At 38.5% G+C, this 27,227-nt stretch overlaps 1 protein-coding gene across 1 annotated transcript in view; it reads left to right on the top strand.

Annotated features, from left to right (window-relative positions):
* The window catches only part of GABRB3 (gamma-aminobutyric acid type A receptor subunit beta3), a 233,986-nt gene that overhangs the window by 198,325 nt on the left and 8,434 nt on the right, over positions 1 to 27,227 (top strand). Inside the window, exons 7-8 of the mRNA XM_004271642.4 lie at positions 16,497 to 16,649; positions 22,511 to 22,755. Coding sequence (XP_004271690.1) covers positions 16,497 to 16,649; positions 22,511 to 22,755 — 398 coding nt within the window. The remainder of the gene's footprint in view (positions 1 to 16,496; positions 16,650 to 22,510; positions 22,756 to 27,227) is intronic.

Genomic DNA, 27,227 nt, shown 5'->3' on the forward strand with positions numbered 1-27,227 from the left:
CTGGATTTCAAACTGTTCCATGCTCCAAATGATGTGAGCAGAGGTCTGCTCAGAACGCAGGGATAGTCTTGTCTTGGTGTAGGAGTCCTGCCCATGCCTGCCTTTGTCTAGAAGATTGCAGATAGGGCTGTTAGGGCACTGCCAGGAGGCCCTTTTATTGCATTTTCATGCACCCTCCTTGAAAGCCTGATGAGGCGTCTGTGGAGGGTGTGGTGCTTCCATGGGAAACTGCAACCACATAGAATGGCCTTCCTGAATCCTCTTGCTCAAAAGCACTGGAGCCACTTTTTTCTAGGTGCAGTCTCTGTCTTTCTTTTAACTATGTGTATGGCAGAACATATCCTAAACACATCTGGAGAAGATACACAAGATCATGCCCTCAGAATGCAGTGTTGAGTCCTCTTTTCTGTGCTCACCGAGTTTCTGCATTCGCAGGGTGTCACCAGGAGCTCCGTATCAGTCAGTTATAAACCTCCCATCCTTCAAAGACCCTGCGCTTTAAAATTATTCTAATTTGCTTACTTATGTAAAAAGGTCATAAGCCACATTGTTACAAAACTATTTCAAAATTAAATATTATACTAATTTATTTTCCTTTACACAAGTGTTCTGAGTTAATGAGATTTCAATCAGTAAACTGGACTGAAGGATTCTGTAGCCTGAAAGAGGATTCTCAGAAAGGGGATTAGGAAAGACACAACACTCTGGAGGTTTCTGGAGATGCTTCTTCTCAGGGTCATGCAAGCGAAATTCTGTGGCTGGCCCACCTCTCCCTTGTCCTGCCTCTTTGAGGACCTTGTGAATGGCGTCTTGCTGTGGTTTCCCAAGGTGTAGAGTCCTAATCCGTCTCCTGGGTAACATGAGGTTGCAGGCTGCAGGGCAGGGAATACATACAAAAGGAGTCGTGAATATTCACTCAATGGCTGGCATGAACTAGGCATGGGACTGAACCCTGGGTCAGAGAGGGAGCAGGGAGTGTCTGGTCCAGTGGGACTGCTCACAGCCTGCAAGCATTCAGCAGTGTGCCCCGGATGACATCAGGTAGCCTCTTACCTAGTGGGGTGTTTAGCGGGAATTGAACCACAATAAGAGAGCTCGAGTTCAAGAAACAGTATGTACAGGTTTAAAGACTCATACCCTGGAGCCAGAACTGCCAGAGCTTAAGTCCAGACTCTGGAACCTTCTAGCAGGGTGACCCATGGTGATCTCTCTGAGAAAAAGAGGACATTGATAATATCTATTTGGTAGGATTGTAGAGGATTACATGAGTTAGTATAAATAAAGAGCCTAGAATAGGGTGAGCACTGATTAGCTTTCATTAATTAAATTGCGTGGGTCCAGGAATGAGACATATTTTGAGGAGTCTGAGAATAGACACTCCAGTAGCTGCCCAGAGCTTTAAATATTAGAAAATGTATGACATTATTCTCCTGGATTATTGAGCATGATGTAACTGACTCCTAATTGCTTGTCTGAGGGTTTCTTAAGAATAGGGCTTGTTTGGGGTTCATATTTGTATCCCTAATACATATCCCAGCATCTAGCCCACTCAATAGTTTGAAAACTGCATGGTTGTTGAATTACAAGAGGAAGTTTGACTGTCATTACTAAGTATGTATTCAACCCTAATCAAATGAATTGTTTCTGCAAAAGAGATACTATATAAATTAATAACATTATATGTTCAAATATTTAATGTACTAAAATATGATGTTTTAAAAAGAAAAATCCACATAAAACCTCTTTGTACCTGGGGAGGAAATTAAGTATGCCTTTGCCTAGAAGGAGGGAACTTTGTTCCATGAGTGCATTTTAAAGAAATAACTGAGTTAATTCACCTCAATAATAATTATTCCATTTCTGCCATGACTCAGCAAATAGGATTTGGAAAAAATATTTCGATCCCCTTACAACTCAAAAGAAAATGAAGTAAAACTTTATTACTCACTGTGATTTCTAACAATAACAATGGCGTGCTACATTATAATTCATAGCACCTTGTGTTCGAGATTTTTCACTAATGTCCCTGGGAGACTGGTACTTGACAAACAAATTAGCCCAAGTTAAAGTATAGGAAAACTGATGTTCAAGAATGATAATGATTTGACCAAATTTACACAGTAAAGCTAGAAAGGACAGAAATTAATCCACAAGGTTCCTGACAAATAGGAAACCCTGATATATTTTTTTGACAAAGATTTTAAAAACTAATATTTTTAAGCTTTATTTAAATGATTATTTTCCATACTTTTATATATTAATGTTATAAGTGTTGTTACACAGCGTGTAGCTGTTGGGATGACAAACAATATCTACTGTGCCTGTCCACGGCATCTGTGTCATTCCTTCCCTTACTTTCCAGTATTAATGGGCTGTACATTCTTTTTTTTTTAATTTAATTAATTAATTTATTTATTTATTTTTGGTTGCGTTGGGTCTTTGTTGCTACACGCAGGCTTTCTCTAGTTGCGGCCAGTGGGGGACTATTTTCGTTGCAGTGCGTGGGCTTCTCATTGCAGTGGCTTCTCTTGTTGCGGAGCACAGGCTCTAGGCACGCGGGCTCTAGAGAGCAGGCTCAGTAGTTGTGGTGCATGGGCTTAGTTGTGCCACGGCATGTGGGATCTTCCCGGAGCAGGACTCAAACCCATGTGCCCTGCATTGGCAGGTGGATTCTTAACCACTGTGCCACCAGGGAAGTCCCTATGGGCTGTACATTCTTGATGAGCAGTGCTTTTATGCAAGTTTCTAAAACGGATGTCGGGATTGGAGGCCTCCAAATTCTTAATCCAGAGACCTAGAATTGATTCATCCAATGTCCAGAAATCCTTCATGGCAAGAAATGTGCCTCTGCCTTCCAGTCCATCCTGCATTTTGCTGGCAAATTAGTAGCCATGCAACACTGTTTGCTTTTTTTATTGACGTATAGTTGATTTACTATGTTGTGTTAGTTTCTGGTGTACAGCAAAGTGATTCAGTTATATATTTATACTTTTTCATATTTTTTTCCATTATGGCTCATTACAGGATATTGAATATAGTTCCCTGTGCTATACAGTAGGACTGTATGTAGTAGTGTGTATCTGTTAATCCTAGACTCCTAATTAGTCCCTCCCTTACCCCCTTTCCACTTTAGTAACCATAAGTGTGTTTTCTATGTCTGTAAGTCTATTTCTGTTTTGTAAATAAGTTCACTTGTATCATATTGTAGATACCACATGTAAGTTATATCATATGGTGTTTGCCTTTCTCTGTCTGACTTCATTTAGTATGATAATCTCTAGGTCTAGGTTGCTGAAAATGGCATTATTTCATTCTTCTTTATGGCTGAGTAATATTCCATTGTGTGTGTGTGTGTGTGTGTGTGTGTGTGTGTAGATATATATATATAGATAGATATCTATAGATAGATATAGATAGATAGATAGATAGATTACCATGTCTTCTTGATCCATTCATCTGTGGACAGATGGACATTTAGGTTGCTTCCATGTCTTGGCTATTGTAAATAATGGTCATGCAACACTGTTTTCATGAAGCCACTTTTCAGCTCCAGAACCTGTGATGACTTGCCTTTGCCTGCAGCAGCAAGGAATCCAGTCTCCTTCACCGTGGATCCACATCTAGCTCTAACCTCTCCTCTTCAGTTTAGCTCATAAACATCCCCAACACAAAGCTTTGTTTTAGTTGCTGCAGTCATCTCTTCTTCTCTCCTCCACTCACTCCTGCATGCTGCCTAAAGACTTTTGCTCCTATTACAGCCCACGTTTGATGTATTCTCTTCCTCTTTTTTCTATTCATATCCAGTACATTCATCAATGGACAGTTGAAACACCAACATCTCTGATTGGCCTTCCTTGAGCATCTCTGCCAATTATCCTTTTCCTTTGAAAAGCTTCGAGTCACAGTCTGACTGTATCATTCCTCTATCAATTGTCGTATGTTATTACTCTCACTCTCTTATATATCTGGCATTCATTTAAAATCTTCTGAATTAATTCATTGTTCATAACCATATGTTCAGGATTCCCACAAAATACCAAAACCTCAATTACAGATTCTGCTTGAAAGTCAAACAGAGAAGAGAAAAAAGAAATCTTTCATTAGATCCGTGGTATATCATTGACTATTTAAACCCACTGGATTTCTTGGAAAGTCCTGAATCTATTACCAATATTCCTTCTTGATTCAGAGCTATATTTTTTAAGAAAAGAGTTTATAAAGTGAATACTCAGATCATTCTTTAGCACCTACAGTCTATAGAATTAAGCCAAACCTGAAAACACACATGGGGAAGTCTTTCCAAGAAGGAAAAAGGAGACCAGATTAAAGAGAAATAATGAAAGAAGGGAGCAGCTTGCTGTCACCTAGATGTGAGATTACCTGATGTTTCATTTCTCCTTTAACCCTACAAATAAAGTATGTTTTTACTGCAGTTCACAGATTTCTACTTTAAAGTGTGATCTAGTTCTCTATGACTCATTAGTGGTTTATGGTTGAATTTCAGAAAATACTGAAAATGTATTTTTAAAAATAAGTGCAAGTTGAGATTAGTCTTTGAAATCTTTTGATTGAAACCTGAAAAGATATTGTCCTTCTATACAAGCTTTGGGAATTGTGTAAGAAATTTTTACTGAACTTAGCTTTTAAACCTGTTCTAGATAGGCAAGCCATAATTATTTAAATGTTGGGGTTTGAAAACGTCTTTCAGAAAAACTTAGCAAAGCAAGTATTATATCATTATTTTCTGCTTACTGAAATTAAGCCAGTGACTCAAGCAGAATCTCAATAAAGGAAATACTTTCATTCTTTTATCTAATTTCTGCTTAGTTAAACATAATAAATATACATGTGTTGCTGAAGTACTTGGGATGTGCCAGAAATATCAAGTTGAATGACCTTAAAGCAAACAGATCTCAATTCATTAAGAAATATGTGAAAATTTTACGTAAATTGTCAAACAGAAGTTGGTGGACCTTCTAAAAGAATGTAATTAATTAAAGCAAGACACTCCTAGGAAGGTTTAGAATTTTTCTCATGCTTTATTTTTAATACAAAGACTTATAGATTTTTATGACTTTAAGTATAATCTTTATAACTTTTCTGTATGTGTACATACAGAAAAGTATTTAAAATATAAATATAGTACTAAGTGAATTATCAGAAAATGAAAATCGTGTAGAAAAGGAAAATCAGGTCAAAAAGTAGAATGCTGTGGGCACTCCCAAGATACACACTATGACCTCTCCTAATTTCTTTACATCCCTCCTTCTCAAAGGAAACCACTATCTTGTTACAGTATAGTTAATTTTGTATTTTTGAACTTTATTGAATGGGATAGTAGAGTTTAAATTATTTTGTGACTACCTTCTTTAATTGAACATTATGTTTGTGAAATCCATCAGTATCGCTATGGTTCATTTATTTTCCTTGCTGTACTACTGTGTAAATACACCACAATTTATTTTTCCAGTCTACTGCAGGTGGAGATTTATGAGTAATGTCACTGTGAACATTCTTGTACTTGTTTTTTTGTGAATAAATGCTCACATAAATGTTGAGAATATGCTTAAAAGTGTAATTGTGAATGTTCAAGCTTAATGATTATGCCAACCTGTTTTCCAAAGTGGTTTTACTAACTTACATTCATAGCAGTAATGCCTGAGTGTTCCTTTTGCCCCACAACGACCTTGCTAATATTTCACATGGAAGTCACCTGTCGGGTGTTGGGTGATGTCTTGTGGTTTTAACTTCCATTCCTCTGAGTGCTAGTGGGACTGAGCACCTTTCCCTAATGGCTCTTTGGAGATCCTCTTTTGTGAATTACCTATGCAAGTTTTTTTATGTGAATTTCCTGTCAATAATTTATTGGAGTTATTTATAAATCCTGGATGCAAACTTATACAGGTTATAATGTGTTACAAAAATGTACTTTTTACATTGAGACCTACAGTCCACCTGGAATTCAGTTTTTGGTGAAAGGTGTGAAAGTTTCATTATCTTCCACAGCATCATTGTGCTTGCAGCAACACCTTTGTCATAAATTGTTTGTATGTGCATGGATCTGTTTTTGGACTTTGTATTCTGTGCCATGGGTTTATTTATCCATCTTTGTACACTTCCCTCACTGTGTGGATTGCTGTAGCTTTTAAGTAGAGCAGATCCTTCCTTCCCTTTCTTTTTATTTACTATTGATGATTATTTTTGGCCCTTTACATTTCCATAAAACTTTTATAATCAGATCATTAATTTTCATTTAAAAAATGCTTTGGCTTTTTATTGGGAATGTATTAGTTAAGTTAGTGAAAAGTGACCTTGTTATAATTCTTTCAATCTGTATATATTTTATCTCTCATTTTGGTCTTCTTTAATTTGTCTCAATAACATTTAGAGTTTTCTGTGTAGAAAACTTGTACATCTTTGTTAAACTTTTCTATATGTTTGATATTTTCTGATGTTATTATAGATGGTAAAATTTTCTTAACATAATTTCTTATTTGTTGCTGGTATATAAGAACACAATGATTTTGTATTGAACAACCTTGCTAAAGTTTTATTACCTCTATGAATTTATCTGAGATGGTATTTTTACCTATTCCTGAGCACTGGAGGGGCCTTTGTACATTTGGATTCCATATTTCCTCATTCTGACTTATATATGCTATTGTCATTATGTATTATAATTTTATATATATTTTAAACCCTGTACCATATTATTATTGTTATTAGATGCAGGAAATTTTCACTTAGATGTAATTATAAATAATCCTCTCTTCTTTGTTATTCATTCTTTCCTTTACCACCAAGTCTATCTGTGAATGTTTCTTTCTGCCTAAAGAAGAATATTTTTAAAATATTTTCTTTAGTATGAGCCTCCTGGTCAAATTTCTTCTAGGGTTTTTTTTTTAAAAAAAAAAAACCTGTGTATGACTTTATATCATATTTATTCTTATAGGATAAATTTGCTGGTTACAAAAAGATAGGCTGGCATTTTTTCCTTTTCCATTTGAAGATATGACTTCATTTTCCCTGGTGTCCATTGTTTCCATTGAGAAGACAGTTGTTGGTCTACTTGGTGCTACTTTCAAATTAATCTGTTTTTCCTCCGCCTCCAGATCCTTTTATAATTTTTCTCTTTGTTTTGATTTCACTGGCACTTATGATGTACCAAGATATAATTTTCTCTCTAATTATTCTTCTTGGAGTTTGTAGATCTTCTTGAATCTTTGGCTTGAGGTATTTCAGCAGTTTTAGAGCTCTGTTAGCCACGATTGCTTTTCCTCCATTTTCTCTCTGCTTTTCTCCTTCGAGGGTTCCAATTTCAATTCTGACAATTCCAACATTGGATCTTGTCACTATATCTTCTGTCTTGTCACTATATCTTCACCTTGCTTTCTGAATTTTTTATTTTCTCTTCATGCTTCACTCTGGAAATTTTCTTCTGGTTTATCTTTCAGTTCAACAATTCTTTCTTCATCTGTGTCTAATCTGCTAGTGTTGTACATGGGAAAATTATAGATGTAATTCAAAATCTATGATGATGTTTTCTTTCTTCAGAGAGAATTTATGCTTGCCTCTATCAGGCATCTAGAGGCATTAGCAATCCAGAACAAGCTTCATTTGCTTTCTGGGATTTGGGTAATGCTGAGTTCAGATTCATTCCTTGTGCATGCTTGAATCCTTGTAATTTATCTTTACATCTTGGACAGAGCTCTTTGGAATCCCTATTTGATGGTGTCTATCTTGTTTTTGCTCCCTTTGTTCCATGAGTCTGTCAGATGTTCTACTTAGCTTCTCATCTTTCTGTTATAGAAACTACAGCTATCTGAAACATGGAGCTCACCTCTCCCAGTTTACTTTTTCTCCCAAACCTTAGCCCAGATTCTTACTGGCTTGTTATCACTCCAGTGCCTCTAAGGAGATGTATTTAAGTTTTGTCCATTTTTCCCAGTTGTTTCCTATAGAAGGGTTACCTATTCCACAATACTCAAACACCATAGCTTATTTTTCACTCCTCTTTATTTTTTCAGAAAAATTTACAGTTGTTTCAATATTTAATTCTTATTTAGCTTGGACTATTAATTACATGAGAGTAAAAAAGAAAATTTGGGATACATTTTTTATAATCACAGTTCAGTAAATATAAATCATTTAATTCTGTATTTTTCTGAGAACATTATAGAGAGGAAACACTTATCCATAATAGTGTACTACTGAGGAAAGTGCTGTAAAGCTCAAAGTCAGGAGATCTGGGTCCTTGGTTGCAGCAATACAAAGCTGTGAAAATGTGAGCAAAGCACTTCAATGGCAGATAGTAAGAGGATTAGGTTAAAAGAAATACTGTGTTAAATTTATTTCAACAAGCATATCCAGCTAACAATCAAAGAGCCCTTTAAATATCACTCTGGACACGGGATCACTTCATTGGGACTTCAGCTTTTGTACTCGTCTTGAATGTACTTCTGCTGACCCACAAACTTTGGTATATATGGTTTTTGCCAAATCTGAAATTTACTCCTAACTTTTTCATTTTCTTTGAGCCAAAAGACTGAGATTTTTGGTAAATTCATGGAGAACAAGTTACTTAATATGCCTCTTTAATTATGTGATGTTTTTATTTCTCTCCTTTTTTTCCGGGGTACATTTGGACTGATACATTCTGACTTCATTTCAAAATACTTCTGCCAAGATTAGAAGAAAGAAAAAGAAAAGAATCTAAAAATAAATGATGATGATACATTTCTGTTAAGATACCTGAATTTTCTATTCTTCAAAAATCAACTTTCAAAATACTATTTTGCTTTTCAATTATGATTATGAAACAAATTACAAAATTTTTAAAAGTCTGCATGTCACACCCTTAATACATTCACTTAATTTTCTCTAGAGTCCATTCGTGAACTCTGTGCTTTAGTTTTTTCCTAAAGTAAAGCCCTGTGATCAAATTATTACTCATTGGGTCTCTAAATAACATCTACTATTGGTCTAGAGCCAATATTATATGAACGGTTAGAAGAAGGAATTATCATCTATATCTCATTGTCTTTTAAATTCCAGAGACAAATTCCCATTCTTTTTTCCCCATCGACTGTTTTTAGAAGGATACTTAGAGACAAGTCACCTGTGCTTACTAGCCAAATACTACTAATCTCTCAGTGCAAAATGGCAGAACTAGAGCAAACTTATTCTCTCAGTGCCAAAGGAGAGCTTAACTATCTCATCTTATTGCTATGAAATCATTTCCCTTTAAGGGCTCCTGACCTATGAAAAATGTCTCACTACAGAAGCCAGATTTCCTCAGAAATTCATTGTCCCACACCTCCTTTGCAAAACTAACTCTCGTCTATCTTCATCTTTTGGAATTGCTTTTAAGACTTCCACACAATTTTTAAAATATGCTCAGTGGTAAAAATGCTTAGATTACAGAATCTTGAGCACAGAAGTCACCACAGAGGAGAGAAAGGAAAGGAAGAAGGAACTTGCTTTTATTGAGTGTGTATTTGCAGCCAGATAGTATGTTTGGTACTTGATATAAATGAATTAAGCCATTTAATTTCCAGTAAAGTACACATAGTAGGTATTCTTTTTCTTATGACAGAGTTATTAAAATGTAATTTACATACCATAAAATTTAAGCATTTAAAGTATATAATTCAATTGTTTTTAGTGTATTTACAGAGTTTTGTAATCATGACCAAAATCAATTTCCAAATATTTTAATCACCCCAGAAACCCTGTACTCATTAGCAGTCACTCCCCATTTCCCCCAATCTGCCAACCCTAACCCTGGGTAACCACTAATCTAATTTCTGTTTCTATGGTTTTACCTATCCTGTACATTTCATGTGAATGTAATCATACACTATATGGTCCTATATGTCTGGCTTCTTTCACTCAGCATGATGTTTTCAAGGTTCATCCTTGTTGTGGCATTTATCGATGCTTCATTCCTTTTTATTGCTGAATATTATTCCATTGTATGACTATATCATTTTTTGTTTAACCATACATAAAGTTGATGAATGTTGGGCTGTTTCCACCTTTTGATCATCAGGAATAAAGCTGCTATGAACATTCATGCACACGTTTTTCTGTGGACATAAGTTGTCATTTGCATTACATATGTACTTAGGATTGCAACTGCTGGGTCATATGATAACTATGTTTAAGCTTTTGAGGAACTGCCAAACTGTTTTTTAAAGTGGCTGTACCATTTAAGTTCTATAAGCAATCATGAGGGTTCTAATTTATCCACATCCTTACCAACATGTGTTATTGTCTCTCTTTTTTATTGTAGTCATCCTAATAGTATGAAATGGCATCTCATTGTGTTTTTGACTTGCATTCCCTTAATGAGTAAGATGCTGAGCATCTTTTATGTACTTACTAGACACTGTAAATTTCTTCTTTGGAGAAATATCTATTCAAGTCCTTTGCCCATTTTTAAATTAGGCTGTTTGTATTTTTTGTAAACCTTCTTTATATATTCTAGATATAAGTTCTTCATCAGATACATGATTTGCAAATATTTTCTCCCTTTCTGTGGACTGTATTTTCATTTTCTTGATGGTTTCCTTTGCAGAATAATAGTTTATAATCAATGGAGTATGATTTATATTTTTTCTTTTTTCACTTGTGATATTCTTGCCCTAATTTTACACACAAGGAAACTAAGGGTCTGAGAGGGTAGCCAGCTTCCTAAAGGAATATCCCAAATAAACCCTGAGCCTGAAACTGGATCACTCAGATGCCCCTGCTCTTTGCTTCAGAGTCATAGGATAGAACATTCTGGCTTTACTGTGGAGGATCAGAAAGAGAATCATTGCCTGGTTGAGACAGTCTTTGAAAAAGTTTTGTTTTTCCTCTTTCTCTCTTTCCTATTTCATATATCTCCTTTCCTTTATGGAATTTTTGAACATAATTAAGGTGACTAGCAATGCAGGTGAGAAAGTTAGGAACACCATTCTGAACTTTAGGTTGTATTATAAAGTAAAAAAGGTAGATATTAAATGAGACAGCATCATAAAGACCCCAAGAACAGCACCAAGCTCACAAAGCTTCCTAGGCCATTGTGACAGAGCCCCCACGGTGGCCGCCGTGGAGAGGGACAGGTATATGTACATAGGCCAGCTCTGCTGCAGTTGCTAAAAAATCAGCTTGTTACTTTATAGATACATTTGAGTGGCTCTTATCACTCCGCAAAGGTGACATGATACTCTGCATCCACATTTTTATGAGTTCTTCAACAATATTAATGCCTTAGAAAGTGCTATTAATTGAGGCTGGATGAGAGATCCAGAGCCTTGTTTCTGGCCTCAACTTTTAGTGCATCTGGGGAGAAAGGGTTGAGATCAGCATCTTCGATAGATAGTTTTACCAAGGAAGCCCTGAACCAGAACAATGCACTTGTATTTAGGGACTGTACCTTTGTCTTTTTACTCAGCATCTACTTGTGGACCTGACCACATCTGCATTGGCACACAGACTTTAGGGCTTCTGTGCCTTTCTGTTGTAATTTGTAAGCTTCTATTGCTCTTTTGAAGGTTATGTCTTGGTGCAGCTGACTCACTACTTCTGAACTTTAAAGCCACTTATTATGATCATTTGAGGAGTTTCTCCATAGATATAGGATACATCAGGACATCTGTTGTACCAGTGTCAGGACTTTATCTAACAGAGCTACACAAAGACTCTATGTGTTCTTGAGGATGCACACCAAATGGCAAAAGTCTTTGCCTAGAAGAATGGGTCTTGACACCTCTGAAGATTCTTGTGTTTATTAACATTCTGAGGTCTCTGTCTCATGGTATCTTGAAAGGCTTTTCTTCATTTGGCCCTGGTGGATCTTTTACCTTGAAGGCTATTCTGCTTCTCTGCCCGTAAAGACTCTTATTCAACCAGTAGTATCTCAGTTTAGATACCGTGAAACCTTTCTTAAACGTGTGCCTAAGAATATCCAGGGTAGCCCTTACCTGCGGTTTACAGAGGCCAGTTCTGTATGAGTCTCTCTGACAGATTAGGAGCTAGTTGAGAGCATAGACTATCCTCTTATTCATCTTTGTTTTTCCTCCACTAACATTCCCACCTGTGGGATTAGGAGATTGGGATTGGGGGGGCAGCACACGGTGAATGCCTAAAAATTTTGTTGATTTGAAGGTATATTTCACATTTAAGAAATAGAATGTATTTACTAAAAGAATACATAAGAAAATAGTATATTTTCTTAATTCTATGTTCTGTGTTAATGAGTACCTTGGTGAATACATAGTTTTGAAATCTGAGTAATATTCCCTTTCTCAGGGTCACTAATGACCTTCCAAGTGTTTCACTATGCAATTGTATCATTGGTCCCCATGTTGCCTGGGGCAAGTATTCTCAAAAGAGTATCAGTTGTACTTCATTGCACAAGTATCAATATTTGCCTTGTAGGGAACAGTTTCCCTAAAGAAGATGCATTTTGGAAAAAGTTAAGAAAGTTGACTCAGAAAATGGAAAGTTGGGGAATATGGTAGATTGCATTATCATTCAAAAAATATTTGTTGCACTTCCCTGGGAGAGGACTGAACTGTCTTACACATAAAGATTGACAGTGAGACTTGCTCTGGACAATGAAATGTGATGGGAAGTATGTGTGGCACCTCTTCCACAGTGTCCAGCTGTCTTCCAGATAGAGGAAGCTAAGTGACTATGGAGCACAAGAAAGAAAAAACAATCTTTGTTGTAAAGCTACTGAGATTTGAGGGGTCTTTTGCTACTACAACATGAGCCAGTCTATCCTGATGGAATCAAACAATTCCAAGTAGAGTGGATATAGTGACAAATATTTGGAGCATAGAATAGCAAATGACAAGTAAAGGCATAAGATTGCCATGAAACTGCAAACTAAGATCTGATTTTGAAGTTACTTCAGTAAAAATGTTGAAGTTGTGGGCTTCCCTGGTGGTGCAGTGGTTAAGAATCTGCCTGCCAATGCAGGGGACACGGGTTCAAGCTCTGGTCCGGGAAGATCCCACATGCCAAGGAGCATCTAAGCCCGTGCGCCACAACTACTGAGCCTGTGCTCTAGGGCCCGTGTGCCACAACTACTGAGCCCATGTTCCACAGCTACTGAAGCCCGTGTGCCTGGATACCGTGCTTCACAGCAAGAGAAGCCACCGCAATGAGAAGCCCGCACACTGCAGCAAAGAGTAGCCCCCACTCACCGCAACTAGAGAAAGCCCGTGCACAGCAGCAAAGACCCAACGCAGCCAAAATAAATAGATAAATAAATAAAATAAATTTATTAAAAAAATGTTGAAGTTGCTATGGGATTTCAAACTAATATTTAATAGAGTTACTGTTTTGAGTATTAAACTTGCTAAAGAGTCACATAAATAAACCAAATATGCCTGCTTTCTTTCTCTCAGTACACAGATGCATTTATTAATAGACAGAGATGGTTTAGACGTTTAGCTAGGCATGACAGTATATGAAAAATACAGTACCTCACAAACTCTGCCTAGGAGTATGTACAGCTTACTAAGGAAGATCTTACCTTGGTAAATATTAATAATTATAACTTTAAAGAGGAAAGAAAATAAGAGGGTAATTACTTACACTTGGAGGGAAGAAAAAGAAAGGATTTATGGAGGATGTGGCATTTGACCAAGGCCTTGAAGTATGGTTAAAAGAAGACATTTCTTAAGGGGAGAACAGTGGGTGTGAATCAGCAGAGGCAAGAAATATGAACAATTATTTTGAGGCAATGAGGATACTTCTTGGCTAGAAAATGTTATGCTTAATGCAGAGACATGGTGGAAAATAAAACTAATGTTAAATTGGGAAAACATTTTGGAGAAGCTAAAATTCCCGGATGACTATTTTAACCTTTATGTGAAGCCTTAGAAGTTGTTGAATACGGGATGACTGTGCTTGTGAAACATATGGGGCCGGGGACCCAGAGGTGTTAAAGCCCAGGCAGGGCTCTGACTTGGTTCATGGGCACATCATGTCTATGGACATGTCCATGTCCATGTCCATAGACATGGAATGTACTATAAAACAACAGAGTGTATCAAATCTATGTCAGCAGAAGCTTTATTTCATAGAGGTGTTGGAAAACTTGGTTAGTTGTTTGTGGAACAAAAACCAACAACATGCATGTTCACTTCATATCAAATTGCCAACCCTCAAAATAAGTTTGTGGTTAGCTCTCTATTGTGAACTTATCTAAACCTAAAAACAGGTTTTAAAAATCACAGGGAAAAAAATAAAATGGATAGACTCAACTACATAAAAAACTTGTTTTTATATGTCCCCCACTTTACCCAATTCAGGTTTTTAAACAAATAACTGGGAAAATGCTTGCAGAGGATACAAGCAAGTATTAGTATTAAAAGAACTTTAATGAATAGGTAAAAACAGTAAGAGGAACAAAAAAATGGGAAAAATGAATGAATAATGTAATTAGATTATTTATAAAGTTAAAATCAGGGGAAAAACAAACATTTAGGAAGTGATCAATTAAAGAAAGTGATTGAAAGGACACATTTTCCCAAGGAAATTAACAAAAGTTATTTTTAAGAAATATTATGGGGCTTCCCTGGTGGCACAGTGGTTGAGAGTCCGCCTGCCGATGCAGGGGACATGGGTTCGTGCCCCGGCCCGGGAAGATCCCACATGCCGCGGAGCGGCTAGGCCCGTAAGCCATGGCCACTGAGCCTGCGTGTACGGAGCCTGTGTTCCGCAATGGGAAAGACCACAACAGTGAGAGGCCCGTGTACCACAAAAAAAAAAAAGAAAAGAAATATTATGCAATATTGTTATGTTTACAAAATGAGATAGGCACTTCTATAAAGTACTCATAGTGGCATGTATGCTTGTGTGGTTCTTTTGCAAAGTAATTTGGGAATATGTATCAAAAGCCTTCAGCCTTGGCTTAGCAATTCCTCTTTTGGCACATTCATCCTAAGGCAGTAAGTTTAAACATAATGAAAGGACTCTGCTCAAAGGTATCCCTAAGAATATTACTTACGTTTTGTAAAAATGGCAGTACCCTAAATTTATTGCATTCAGGAAAATGTATTTATAAACTATAGAATACATGTGTATGTATTTGATGGAAAATTAGGAGAACTTTAAAATTGTATTTATAAGTAATTTGTAATAAGGATGAAAGTGTTTATGCTATGGTGACAATACAATATATGCATTTGATCAGAGTTATATAAAAGAAACTATACACACACAGGCACATAAAAGATTGGAGGAAATTTCCAGATTGTCAGCTTTTAAATGCTGGGTCCATTAGGCGATTTCTTTTCTCCTTTATATAATTTGGCTGAAAATGTGGTTGATGCTAAAGTAAGAGCCTAGAGGTTAAAGTCTTTCATCTACTACGTAGAACAGTCATACGAATGAATCAGACTGGAAAAGGTATAGAATATAGGGACAAAACCAGAAAGGGATGTGGAGTAAAGTCAGGAAAATGCATATACTTTGAGGCAGGAGGAGAACAGGAGCCTGTCAGGCTTGGAGTAGGAGGAAGACAAGAAAAGTGAGGCCTCCTGAAGCTTTGGGTGGAAGAATTTCAGGAACAGAGCACCACCCATGAGTGAAGGCAGGAGGGGAGGAGGCAAGGAAGTTGATGATTAGAGAAGGTTGACTTTCCAGCGACCTCAATTGAGTCCAGAAAATTAAGAGCTGAGAAGTTTGAAACTGATAAAGTGGGCTGTTGAAATGGACAGGAGGAAATGGAAGCCACACTTGCCTTGCTCCAAGAAAAACAAAATCAAACAGAAAAGGCAAATATATAGCTATAGGTGGCATAAGCAGTGGACTTTTTTCTCTGCACTGGCAGTGGTGGTGGGGTTCAAGGCTGTCTAAGTGGGATGTGCACATCAGGAGGTTAGCACTGGGATTCAAATACAGGAAAGCAGACTGGGTGCTTCTCCTCAGCTCTCCTTGATGCCTTTCCTGTGGTTGGAGCAGAGCATCTCAGAGTATACTCCTGCCCTCTGTGCCTCTCCAGCTCTCGGGTGGGGGTCCCTGAGCTATCCCAGGTGTTCCAGGGTCAGTGCCTCAAACATCTGTGCACTGTTGCTCTAGATGGACTGACAGGGGATGACTGATAAAAACCATTTTGCTCAGTAAAGCCTTGAGCCAAATCTCCCCTATCTACAATGGAGAAGAAGGGGACCATTAGTTGAAAACTAAATGAGATATTTGGCACTATTCTGTGTTCTAAGCTAAAGCCTTCCCCCAAAGTTTTCTCAGGGACAGTTCTCAGCTGAGTATTTAACCTTAGAAGAGTATCCTCGTCATGACCTCATACATAGACTGAAAATCATTCCTCTCCCAAGTTCTTGATGGGTACCATTAGGCGCACGGAGGCAGATTACATGGTTGTGGACCACCCCTCCGTTCTGGACTTTTCAAATGCATGCTGTTGACCCCTAGAAGTCAAAGCAAACTCTTTGCTGTGTCTGATCTCCAGTGTAACTCCTGTCTGTTTACTATAGGTGCCTACCCTCGGCTCTCACTGAGCTTTCGGTTGAAGAGAAACATTGGATACTTCATTCTCCAGACCTACATGCCCTCTATCCTAATTACAATTCTCTCATGGGTGTCCTTCTGGATCAATTATGATGCATCTGCGGCTAGAGTTGCCCTTGGTATGTGCTATTTTTAAATGATACCTAAAATGTAAAGTCACCATATCATTACAATATTAAGGGAGTTCAAAGACTATAGTTCAACTACAATTTTTTGACATCATGACACCAGTCTTGCCCATATAGTCACTTTTTATCTTGAAACACTAATTTCATGCATGATTCTCTTGATGTGTTAATTTAATTATAAGGCTCAAATGTGAATTTTCATGCCTATGAAAGGGAAAATATGCTTGCCGAATATTTGCATAATAAAACTATTTTTGACACTAATTTTAAAGCAAGGATTAACATCTCCTGTTCAAAATTATTCTATGGCCCAGAAAGAAGACTTGATTAATTGTGTGCATTCTTTTTTAAGTTAGAAAAACAGTCAAATGTTATACCATATAATTGGAATTACACAAATTAATGAGCATTAAAATGTGATATTAAATTCTGAGTGGTTCCCAAGAACTCTAGTGATCTCTTCTGGCCATTGGTCACTTGACAAATGGATTATTAGCTGATGTACAATATACATTTTATGTTCCAGTATGATTTCTAATATTTTTTAATTATTAAGGGAAGGCTTATATTTTCAGAAAAATTATTTTCTACTGAACTAATTATTATGAAACTGCATGGACAAAATAATTATTTAAATACATTTGAGGTAAGTACTGAGCTTTTAGAGCTGAAGAGCAATTGTCCAGTTTATCCCTTCTTTGGGTAGGGTTGAATTTAATTCCTGGGAGTGAACTCATCAATAATACCTTTCAAAACTGATGGGAAAGAATTACAACACATCTGCTGGTAAGCCTGCAGAGAAGCATAAGAATTCAGGGATCTGGTTGTCCCTCTTTCTTACTTTTTCTATTTACCATCTCTTCCCAGGAATATAAGTTGCTTAGCATCATGCTTCCAGGAGAATGTGTGTACATGTGTGTAAGTGGACGTCTGGTTTAGACGCAAAGACAGGTGACTCTCACTGATTCAAGATTAGATTTCTTTTCTCATGAAATAACATTTAACAGTGACTTATTTTTTTCTAATGAAATAACATTTAACAGTGACTTAAGAAACTTAGGTAGTTACCTCTAAAGTATTAGGTGAATGTAAAAACACTTTGAGCAGAATAAGGTATCAAAAAATCAGAAGTGCTGTTAATCTATTTCTGATGGGCTTGGTAAAGGAAAAATCTCTCGAAAAAACCTTCAGGATTTTTTACCACCTGCAGAGGTTACCCTGTAACATCAGTCCTTTCTGTAGGTTTTGCCTTTTTTGTTATGTTACTAGATTGCTCTTTGTTAAACTATTTTCTCTTCTCACCTGGAAAATTCACAGCTAAAATGAATTTGCTAGGGCAGATCCAAATTTTGTGGAGCTGCTAGCTTATACAACTTCAGGAGCTCTCTTTAAGGAAAAGAATATAAAATACATAAATACAGAATTTCCGGAACCCCTCCCGAGCCTGTAAGAGGCCTGTATTAGAGAAGATCAGAAGCTGAAGCTTCCTGAGCTTCCAGGGAATCTGCCTCAGAGACTCTGTTATTTTTGAGATAATTAGAGAAATATGAGTACCAAAGAACCAGAATTATCTGGCATCATCAGAAGAGAGGTGTACTGAAAATGCAAATTTCTCAATTTTCTGGATGATCCAAATTCTATAGCTCCTAAATTGTACACATCGTCTTCCACAATATTAAATAGATAATCTATCTGGAGTGGATTAGAGTCAACATAGCCTCATTACAGCATATGAAAGTAGACTCCACTTTTTCTTGTCAACTCAGTATTGTTACTATAAACCTCAATCATGCTTCTGGGATGTTTTCATGTTCATGAAAACATGAACATGCTTCATGTTTTGCTGGGACAGAGGAGTGGTCTGTCCAGACTGGCTAAGGCGTTACCACTGGAGGTGTGCAGGTTCTGATGGATATCAGAAGTCTGGGAGGCAGAATTGAAGGCATTTGCCAGTGTTGGGGTGGACCTGAGGCCTGGAGGTCGAGAAGGCAGCTGGGATCTCCAGGCTGCAGTGTCTGGCCAGATTGATGTCCAGCAGGTCCCGCTCTCAGCGTGGGACCCCAGTCCTCTCACTCCTTGTCTCCCAGCTTCTGCATAAGACATGGTCTCTGAGCCTGGGCCTGCAGGACTTGGGAAGTGACAGCACGGCAACTCCAATTGGTTAAGGAAAAGTGTATCATCGGGTAATGAACCCTAAATAACAGCAACAACAAGAACAATCATTAAGGCTGAAACTTACCAAATACTCAGGTTCTAAGTTCTGTGCAAGGTCATTGGAAAGTGGTTACCTGATCCATGGTGCAGAAGATCCATAGCATGATAGGCAGGGTTATCGTTCCCATTTTACAGAGAAGGGAGTGAGGTGCAGAGAAGCTACATAACTGGTGCAAAGTCAGATAATATTAAGTGTCAGAAGAAAGATTTTAATCCAGTTTGTCTGACTTCAGGGCCCTTAACCACCACTACACGTGATTTCTACAGTGTCAATAGACAATACACAGAAGGGTTCTTTGGTCTATTACATTGTAAAAATGATGGATTTTTTTAAAAGCTCAGCAAGAATTATTATTAACCATTCTTTAAGGAATCTCTCAGAACCTTTAAGATGCTAATGTGCTCAGTGCCTCTTGGAGAGGATATAGCCATGGCTTGGGGGGCTTTGACTGGAGAACTCCCCCTCCCCCAGCTCACTTCATGTGTCTTGTCATGAACTACACCCTTTGAAATATTTAGAGTGCTGTTTGCCTTCATCCTGAATGATTGCACAGTGGTGAGTTCTCCCCACTTCTAAATGAGGTCTGAGAGGTGTGGGTCTGCACAGAAGGGTGCTCAGTGAAGACCTCCTTGGCATGTCCCTCCAGCTCAGGGCACTGTTAGACCTGGAATTGTCAGGGGTTGTCTCCTCTGAGAAGGGAAACGCTGGTTCTTCACCCAGTTGTGCTGCACAGATGCTCTGTGTGCTTCAGGATCTTATGCTTCTTCTGCCCAGGATCTGACCCCCACATCCGTTGAACTGTTAGTGTTAGAAGCCGCCAGACTACAAAGTTGGGAGTTGTAATTACATGGTCATCCTCAAAAATCCTGAAGTCCACTTATCAGTGAATAATAGTATTGGTCCTTCTGAAAGTGAAAATTTACACTAAAATAATTTAAGTCACATTATTTAGGTCACAAAGAAGAAAAATTAAATATCTTTTGATTAAATGATATAAATTATATTTTTATTTCACAACCTTCTTTATAAATGCAGTTTTTCAAGCATAATATTTCCTTAATATAAATGAGAAATAATTTGAGGCCAATAGTTAGCAAGACAACAGCTTGGTAAATGTATGAAGAACACAGAAGGCACCACTCAGTCTCCCATTCTGCCTTTGGATGGGGTCCCCTTTAGAGATTAGAAGTTCAAAGAGAGGCTGCCGGATCTGGGTCTCCTGCCAAGAAACTGGAGGCTACCAGAAAATGTATTTTTCTGTGATGCTGATAATGATAACATCTGTTGTTGGCGAGTGTTAACAATGCCAGTTACTGTTATCCCATCACCGTGGTGTTTAGACTTCACAACACATTTAGACAACAGTTGTGGACCTATCAAGCTCATTCAGGTCCTGCTGCTGGTACGTGGTGGAACAGGGCTTTTGGCCTGCGCCATGTGGTTCTACTATCCAGGCCGTGAACCACCGCATCCACCACTCTCCACGGTTATCTTGATAGGAAGGAAAATGATACAAAGAATTAGAGAATGCATGGCCTTTCAAGCTAAGAGGTCATGTGATCCCAAGCTGGAAAGCCAGGGAACACTCACCACAAAACCTTACTCTTAAGGGACTCCTTGAGCTGGCACTGATGGGCCTGAAGCCAGCGTCCTTGCCCATTTTCCTCGCCTTTGCCAGGCTGAGTTCTCGTTGACATGTGCTGGTCGTCCCTGTTTTGTGTTACTTTAGCCCATTTTCTGGGGACATCTGCTGAGGCCTATGTTATACACATCCACTCAGAATAATCAACTGGAGAGCCAAAGCAACGACTAAAGCAGAGCACTTTCCAAAGTCCATTTGGAAAGAAAAAAATAAGTTGTGGCAACAACATTACAAAATTTTTGAATAATAGTGAGAACAGCTAATTTTGTAGCATCTGCATGGTGTTTTTGCACTTCCTTGTAAACTATAATTATCCCATTGCCATTTTCAAAATTTAAAAGTCCCCAGGTACACCTGAATTTTATGTTAAAGGCGAGTCTTAAAATATCCTGACATCTTTGACTTCCATATATTCATCGTCAGCTCTTGTTTGCAGTCAGACATGAAAATAGGTTCTCTGCTCCTCGCTTCCCTCATCTCCTGCTAACAGCAGCTCAGCATGTGTGGGATGGAAGCCTGGGCTCTCTTCCCTCTTCTCCAGGTAGTCACTAGTGAGGGGAGCCCTACACTCTGGCACTCATCCAAGAATGGGATGGGAGTCCAGAGGGCATCAGACTAAAACGCTTAACAAACCCAGCCCCTTCCCCGGAGAGTTGAGTGGGGGTCCAGTGGGGTCAGAGAAGTGGTCTGGTGGGACCATGTGTCTGGGTGGTCAGCCTCTTGGGCTTGCACTGCCTGCTGGTCTAGGGGACATCATTGGTTTTCTGGGTTACTACGGCTGAAGGACCATGACTGAAGCTCTCACCTTGCAAGTCTCCTTGAGAGAAGTCCTCATGTGGCAATGACCCTCTCCTTTGGGTCCTGGAAGACACATGAGTAATCACATTCCATGGTACCAGTCAAATGGGTAGAAAAGAGTTGGCTCTTTGGAGCTGCCTTACTTTTTTGAGACTTCTTAATATTTCAAAAGTACTGTCTCAAAGAGAGCAAGTCAGCTGCAGTAATGCCCGTGCCACTGAGAAGTGAGTGATGCAGTTCATTCCCACACATGTAGCTTCATTCAGCTCAGCAGCTCTGGTCATGTCATGAGCCAATGGGTCCCCTGCTCTCTGTGGCTTCAGATCATCCCATATGGAATCTTTATACACCAAGAACATGCCCATTGCTATGGGAGAATTACAAAATATGGTCCTTACATGTTTTTAGAGACTAAACTGAGCTCCCTTAGGGAAAAATGGTATTTTTCACCTGATAGTATCTAAAGAATACAAAATAATGACATTTAACAAAAAAAAAAATACCAACAGAGATCTGGCCACTTGCCCCAGAGCATGGTAAGATCCTATACTTTGGGTAAAATCTTAGCCCTTGCCCACAGCCAACATGTGCCTCACAGCTTATTAGGCTCTTTCTTAGCTGGGGTGGGAAGTTGCTATGTGAGGTAATCTGTTCTCCGGAGCTACACTCGAACATTCCCTCTCTGAGCTAAGGACTGGTTCCCGTCCTTAGCAGCTTTAAGTCATTGCCTCATTCCCCTTGCTTTAAGGCCTTGTGGTAAGAATCATTTTCTTCACTAGTGGCCACACATGGCCTTCCTAGATTCCCCAGATTCATTTTCTTCCCAGAAGCTTCTCACCCAGACACTTAGTGTTTTATGATAAATTCCAGGTTTATTTTCATTTCTTACAGCTTTCATGCAGGGCAGCCTCTGCCTTGTCCCCAATCCCTCTCCATCCACCTCCGTCCACGGGCCAGGTGCAGTGGGAGGCGCCTCCCAGGTGGCACAGGGAGGGAAGAGATGTTAACTCCCCAGCCTGAGGTGTGACCTGCCGCCCAAACTGTGTGTTCTGTATTCTGTAGTGTTTCGATCACCCAACAATATTCAACCGTGATTTTCAACTACTTCACACTGTTTGAGAAAATAAAGCAGGAAAGTGAAAAGTGAGGAACTGAGCGGTGGACCTGCAGCCTCTCACGCTCCCATTTCTTTTACAGGGATCACCACCGTGCTGACCATGACGACCATCAACACACATCTTCGGGAGACGTTGCCCAAAATCCCCTATGTCAAAGCCATTGACATGTACCTCATGGGCTGCTTTGTCTTTGTGTTTCTGGCCCTTCTGGAGTATGCCTTTGTCAACTACATTTTCTTTGGAAGAGGCCCTCAAAGGCAGAAGAAGCTTGCGGAAAAGACCGCCAAGGCAAAGAATGACCGTTCAAAGGGTGACAGCAACCGGGTAGGCCTCTCGGCCTCGGCCGCCCCCACTCTGCCTTTCCCAGACCTGCAGACCCCGCGGCATCATGGCCTTTGAGTAGGAGTGATGCAGGCTTGTTGATTGTAGCCTGAAAGGTGGCGTCTGCAAGTCACTGAATTTTATAGAAAAGCAAAATTGGTGCAGAAGTTGGAGAAGCCAAAAGCTTGCCAGTTTCCTGTGAAAAGAAAAGGAAAGATATAGGAATGAATGGATCTCTGGGGTGTGGGGCCCAAACTTGACAGTCAAAAGCATTTTCAACAATGTTGCAGTTTTCCTTCAGTGGTCAAATTACAAATGTGATAGCCAGCATGCTGTTGTTCTTTGCACGGTGTGGACAGCCCCCTCTCTCATCTGCCCTGGTTCAGGGTCCCTAGTGCAGGGCAGGAGCAGTGCACTGTCCCAGGGCTCTCGTGCATCTGCCCTGGCCCAGCCCTGCTGGCTGTGTTCTGCAAAATGCCAGGCAAGCAGCCCAGGACAGCAGCGGCCAATCAGGGAGCTGCTCTAGGACCCATGGGCTCTGAACCCAGAGAGAGGGCACCAATCAGGTCCCTCTCCAGCCCTCCTCATCTCACGCTTACATCCTTCCAATTACAAACTTTGCAGTTAGATGTCATTTCGGTTTATTTTTTTAATAAAAGGAATATGTTATTGCAATTATAAATACTATTTTAGTGAAAGCACATTGTCGTTTCTATAAAATTTTTATCTTTATCCTTTTACCTCTTGCATCCCTTCAAGTCCTCAAAAATATACCTCCACCCGTTTACATACTGGACTTGTTCCTATATTTCTTCACTTTTAAATTCTTCTTACTAAACATACTTATTTCTCAAGCTCGTGAGGTTTCCTTGTTCTTTCTGGTGTTCTTGGTGCATTGCCGGCCCAAGCCTCTCCCAGGGGTGCAGAAGCTCCCTGGAGGAGTGCTGTGCCTGTGGCCCACCAGTGGCCCAGAATAGGTCCCTGGATGTTCATGAATGAATGAAGGTAAATGGCTATAAATGGCTCCTATCCTTTCAGCAACACATAAATAGACTTGGTCAGAGAAACTAGGATCTGTGAATAAAATCAGGCTTCCACAGGCAACATGACCCTGAATTTCTTACTGGAAACTATACTTAGCACCATACTGGTGTGTTTCTAAATTAGTCCACATCCTATTATGCACACACAGTATACTTTGGTAATACTGTTTCCAAGGAAACTAGAATTCATCACATCATTATTTTTTCCATTACACAGACACGCAGACACATACAATGCTGTTTTTCCAAATTCCCTCATAATTTAAACAGATTTAAATTTTATTTCCTTTCTTCTAAATGACACTCTTTAGAAAGGTTAAATTGTTTTGCTACAGAAATATCTTTTTGAGTGTGAAGCTTAAAATTTAAAACAAAAGGAAACAAAATCCCCCAAATCTCTAAATCTACAGACGAAATTAAGCAGAACGTAGAAATAATATATTATAAATCAGATGCAGAGGAAAATTCATGAGTCCATTTTTACTGTTTGCTTTTCTGAAAATTTGTATCTGTTTTCCCAGCAGTTTTCTTAAAGCCTTTGCATGTTCATATTTTTAAAAATCTGTAATTGTAGACATCAGCTCAGACATACAAATGCATGTATGCTAGTTTTAAATGCATATTTGATGCTCTTAAAGGTAAGCATTAAAAGCTGTTGCTGACTAGATGGCAAACAGGCACATGAAAAGATGCTCAACATCACTAATTATTAGAGAAACACAAATCAAAACTAAGAGTTATCACCTCATACTGGTCAGAATGGCCATCATCAAAAAATCTACAAAAAACAAATGCTGGAGAGGGTGTGGAGAAAAGGGAACCCTGCTACACTGCTAGTGGGAATGTAAATTGGTACAGCCACTATGATGAACAGTATGGAGGTTCCTTAAGAAACCAAAAATAGAGTTACCATATGATTCTGCAATCCCACTCCTGGGCATATATTTGGAAAAGATGAAAACTCTAATTCGAAAAGATACATGCACCCAAGTGTTCATAGCAGCTATATTCACAATGGCCAAAACATGAAAACAACCCAAGTGCCTGTCGACAGATGAATGGATAAAGATGTGGTACATATATACAATGCAATATTACTCAGTCATAAAAAAGAATGAAATAATGCCATTTGCAGCAACATGGATGGACCCAAGAGTATCATACTAAGTGAAGTAAATCAAACAGATAAAGTCAAATATCATATCATTTATATGTGGAATCTAAAAAAAAAAAAGATGATAAAATGATCATATTTCCAAAATAGAAATAGACTCACAAACATAGAAAAGAAACGTACAGATACCAAAGGGGAAAGTGGGGGGAGGGATAAATTGGGAATTTGGGATTAACAGATACACACTAATATATGTAAAATAAATAAACCACCAGAACCCTGTATAGCACAGGGAACTATATTCAATAGCTTGTAATAACATATAATGAAAAAGAGTGTATGTATATACATATATATGTGTATATATATATATATAACTGAATCACTTCGCTATCTAACTGAAACATTGTAAATCAACTGTACTTCAATTTTAAAATATTGTTGCTGACCACACCTAAGAATTTAGTGATAATTTTAAAGTAGAAATGCACCTCCCAAAAGTTCATATCACATGATCCGAATGAATTAAAGAATAAAAAATTTAATGCAAAACAGAAATGGCACTATGCAGAGGCCAACAGTTTCAAGAGTTCTTTGTAATTACAATTATTCACTCATTCATTTTCAGTGATATCTCTTGGAATTGTTTATCAGTATGGCCAGCAATGGCCTCAAGGAGCCCCTCTGTCATAGTTGGGAGCCAAGAGGCTCGGGGGCTGAAGCTTTTCTTGGACTGATGGACACTGGGTGACAACAAGGACTTGTACTGTCATTGTCTTTGCTTGTGTCCTGTAAGAGATCTCAGGGTGGTGTCCTCAGGGGCTCTGCAGGCCACCAACGTGACCATGACGCTATTGAACCTAATGTCGGACCATGAGTAGATTTTCCTTAAATTTAGTGATTAAACTCTATTTTAACTTAGTGGCAGTGTTCACATAGTCACTTAGTTTATCCTCAGATCAGTGGTGCAATGAAAATCCTGACCTTAATTTATTTGTGCTTAACCTCTGTTTGTTCCTGAGTTGTTTCTATACCCAAGAGTTAGTCTTTGGTTGTAATGCATGTATTATGGTTACAAGCCTTGTGATATTTTGCAAGTTGACCAAACGGTATTTGAATTTCATGAAGTGGCAGAAAGTCTTGCCAAGGAATCAGAGCTGCAGGCTTGACATCATTCCTCTTACTAAAGAGCAAGATTTCATTTCTCACATGATAAATAGTTCCTTATTTTCCTGAAACTAGAGTATTTTACTCATTTTGAAGATTGAAGGTTAGTAGAGAATGAGACGTCAACAGTGTGCCAATCTGGTGACAGATTCATGGAAAAAGTGAAAATCCCTCTAGGATACATTCCACATGAGATGTTTTTCATCTCTGAATGTTTCTGCCTGTCCAAGTTTTGAAGCGGGAAGAAAAACTACATTGAAATCAATGAATCTAATTATAGTAGATATGAGACAAACTCCTCAAAATAAGTAGCATTCATGAAATGCTTCAGAAATTACAAGTCATCACTGTCATTCTATACAGGACATTTTTACAATCCCATCTGTTTTAAGATTTAAATTCTAGATGATAGGAAAAGATTAGCATCTCTTCTGGAAATATTTGTTTAAAATGTTTGGTTTCTAAGATTTAAAAGATTTTAGTAACCCTTTAATTCTTGCAGAAAAAAATACCTTCTAGTAGTTTCAGTGTAAATTTTCTACACACTGGTTCACGTTTAAATGAAAACTATGCAAATGTAAAACTATGTCAAAAGCAGCCAAACTAATTTACTCTAAATTCTTATTAATTCCATGTATATGTTCAAGTTCCTTTTGACATGATTGTTCCATTGTAGCTGTTCACCCCACTCTGAAATGGAGCGATGCAACCATATTGGTTCTCAAACAGCTTTGAGGCAGCCACCGGTGTCAGAGCACCCTGGCACCCCAGCTTTGTAAACATTAACAACATCAGGTTCAGCTTCCCTCAGGGTGGGTTTCCTTCACTGGAATCCAAGAGTGCAGACTTAGACCCACCCTCCGAAGTTCTTTTCCAAATGCACAAAACTGGCCACAAGTGATAAGGGAAGACAGGATACTGATTCTTACAGATTTGTCATTAAATCTTGAAAAATCAACTCAGCATCCAGTTGACCTTACTTCTTATGTTTTTTTCACTCTCCCTGTGGGCTTCCTGAAATCACCATACACCTTATTATCTCTTTGCCTTTGATTCCCTCTTCCCAGAATCCCTCTCTTTTTTGTCCACATCTCCCCTCCTTCAAGACCTAACCCAGATGCTCTTCTCTATGATGTTTTCCTGATTTTGTC

This window comes from Orcinus orca, chromosome 2 (genome assembly GCF_937001465.1).
Source record: "Orcinus orca chromosome 2, mOrcOrc1.1, whole genome shotgun sequence".
NCBI lineage: Eukaryota > Metazoa > Chordata > Mammalia > Artiodactyla > Delphinidae > Orcinus > Orcinus orca.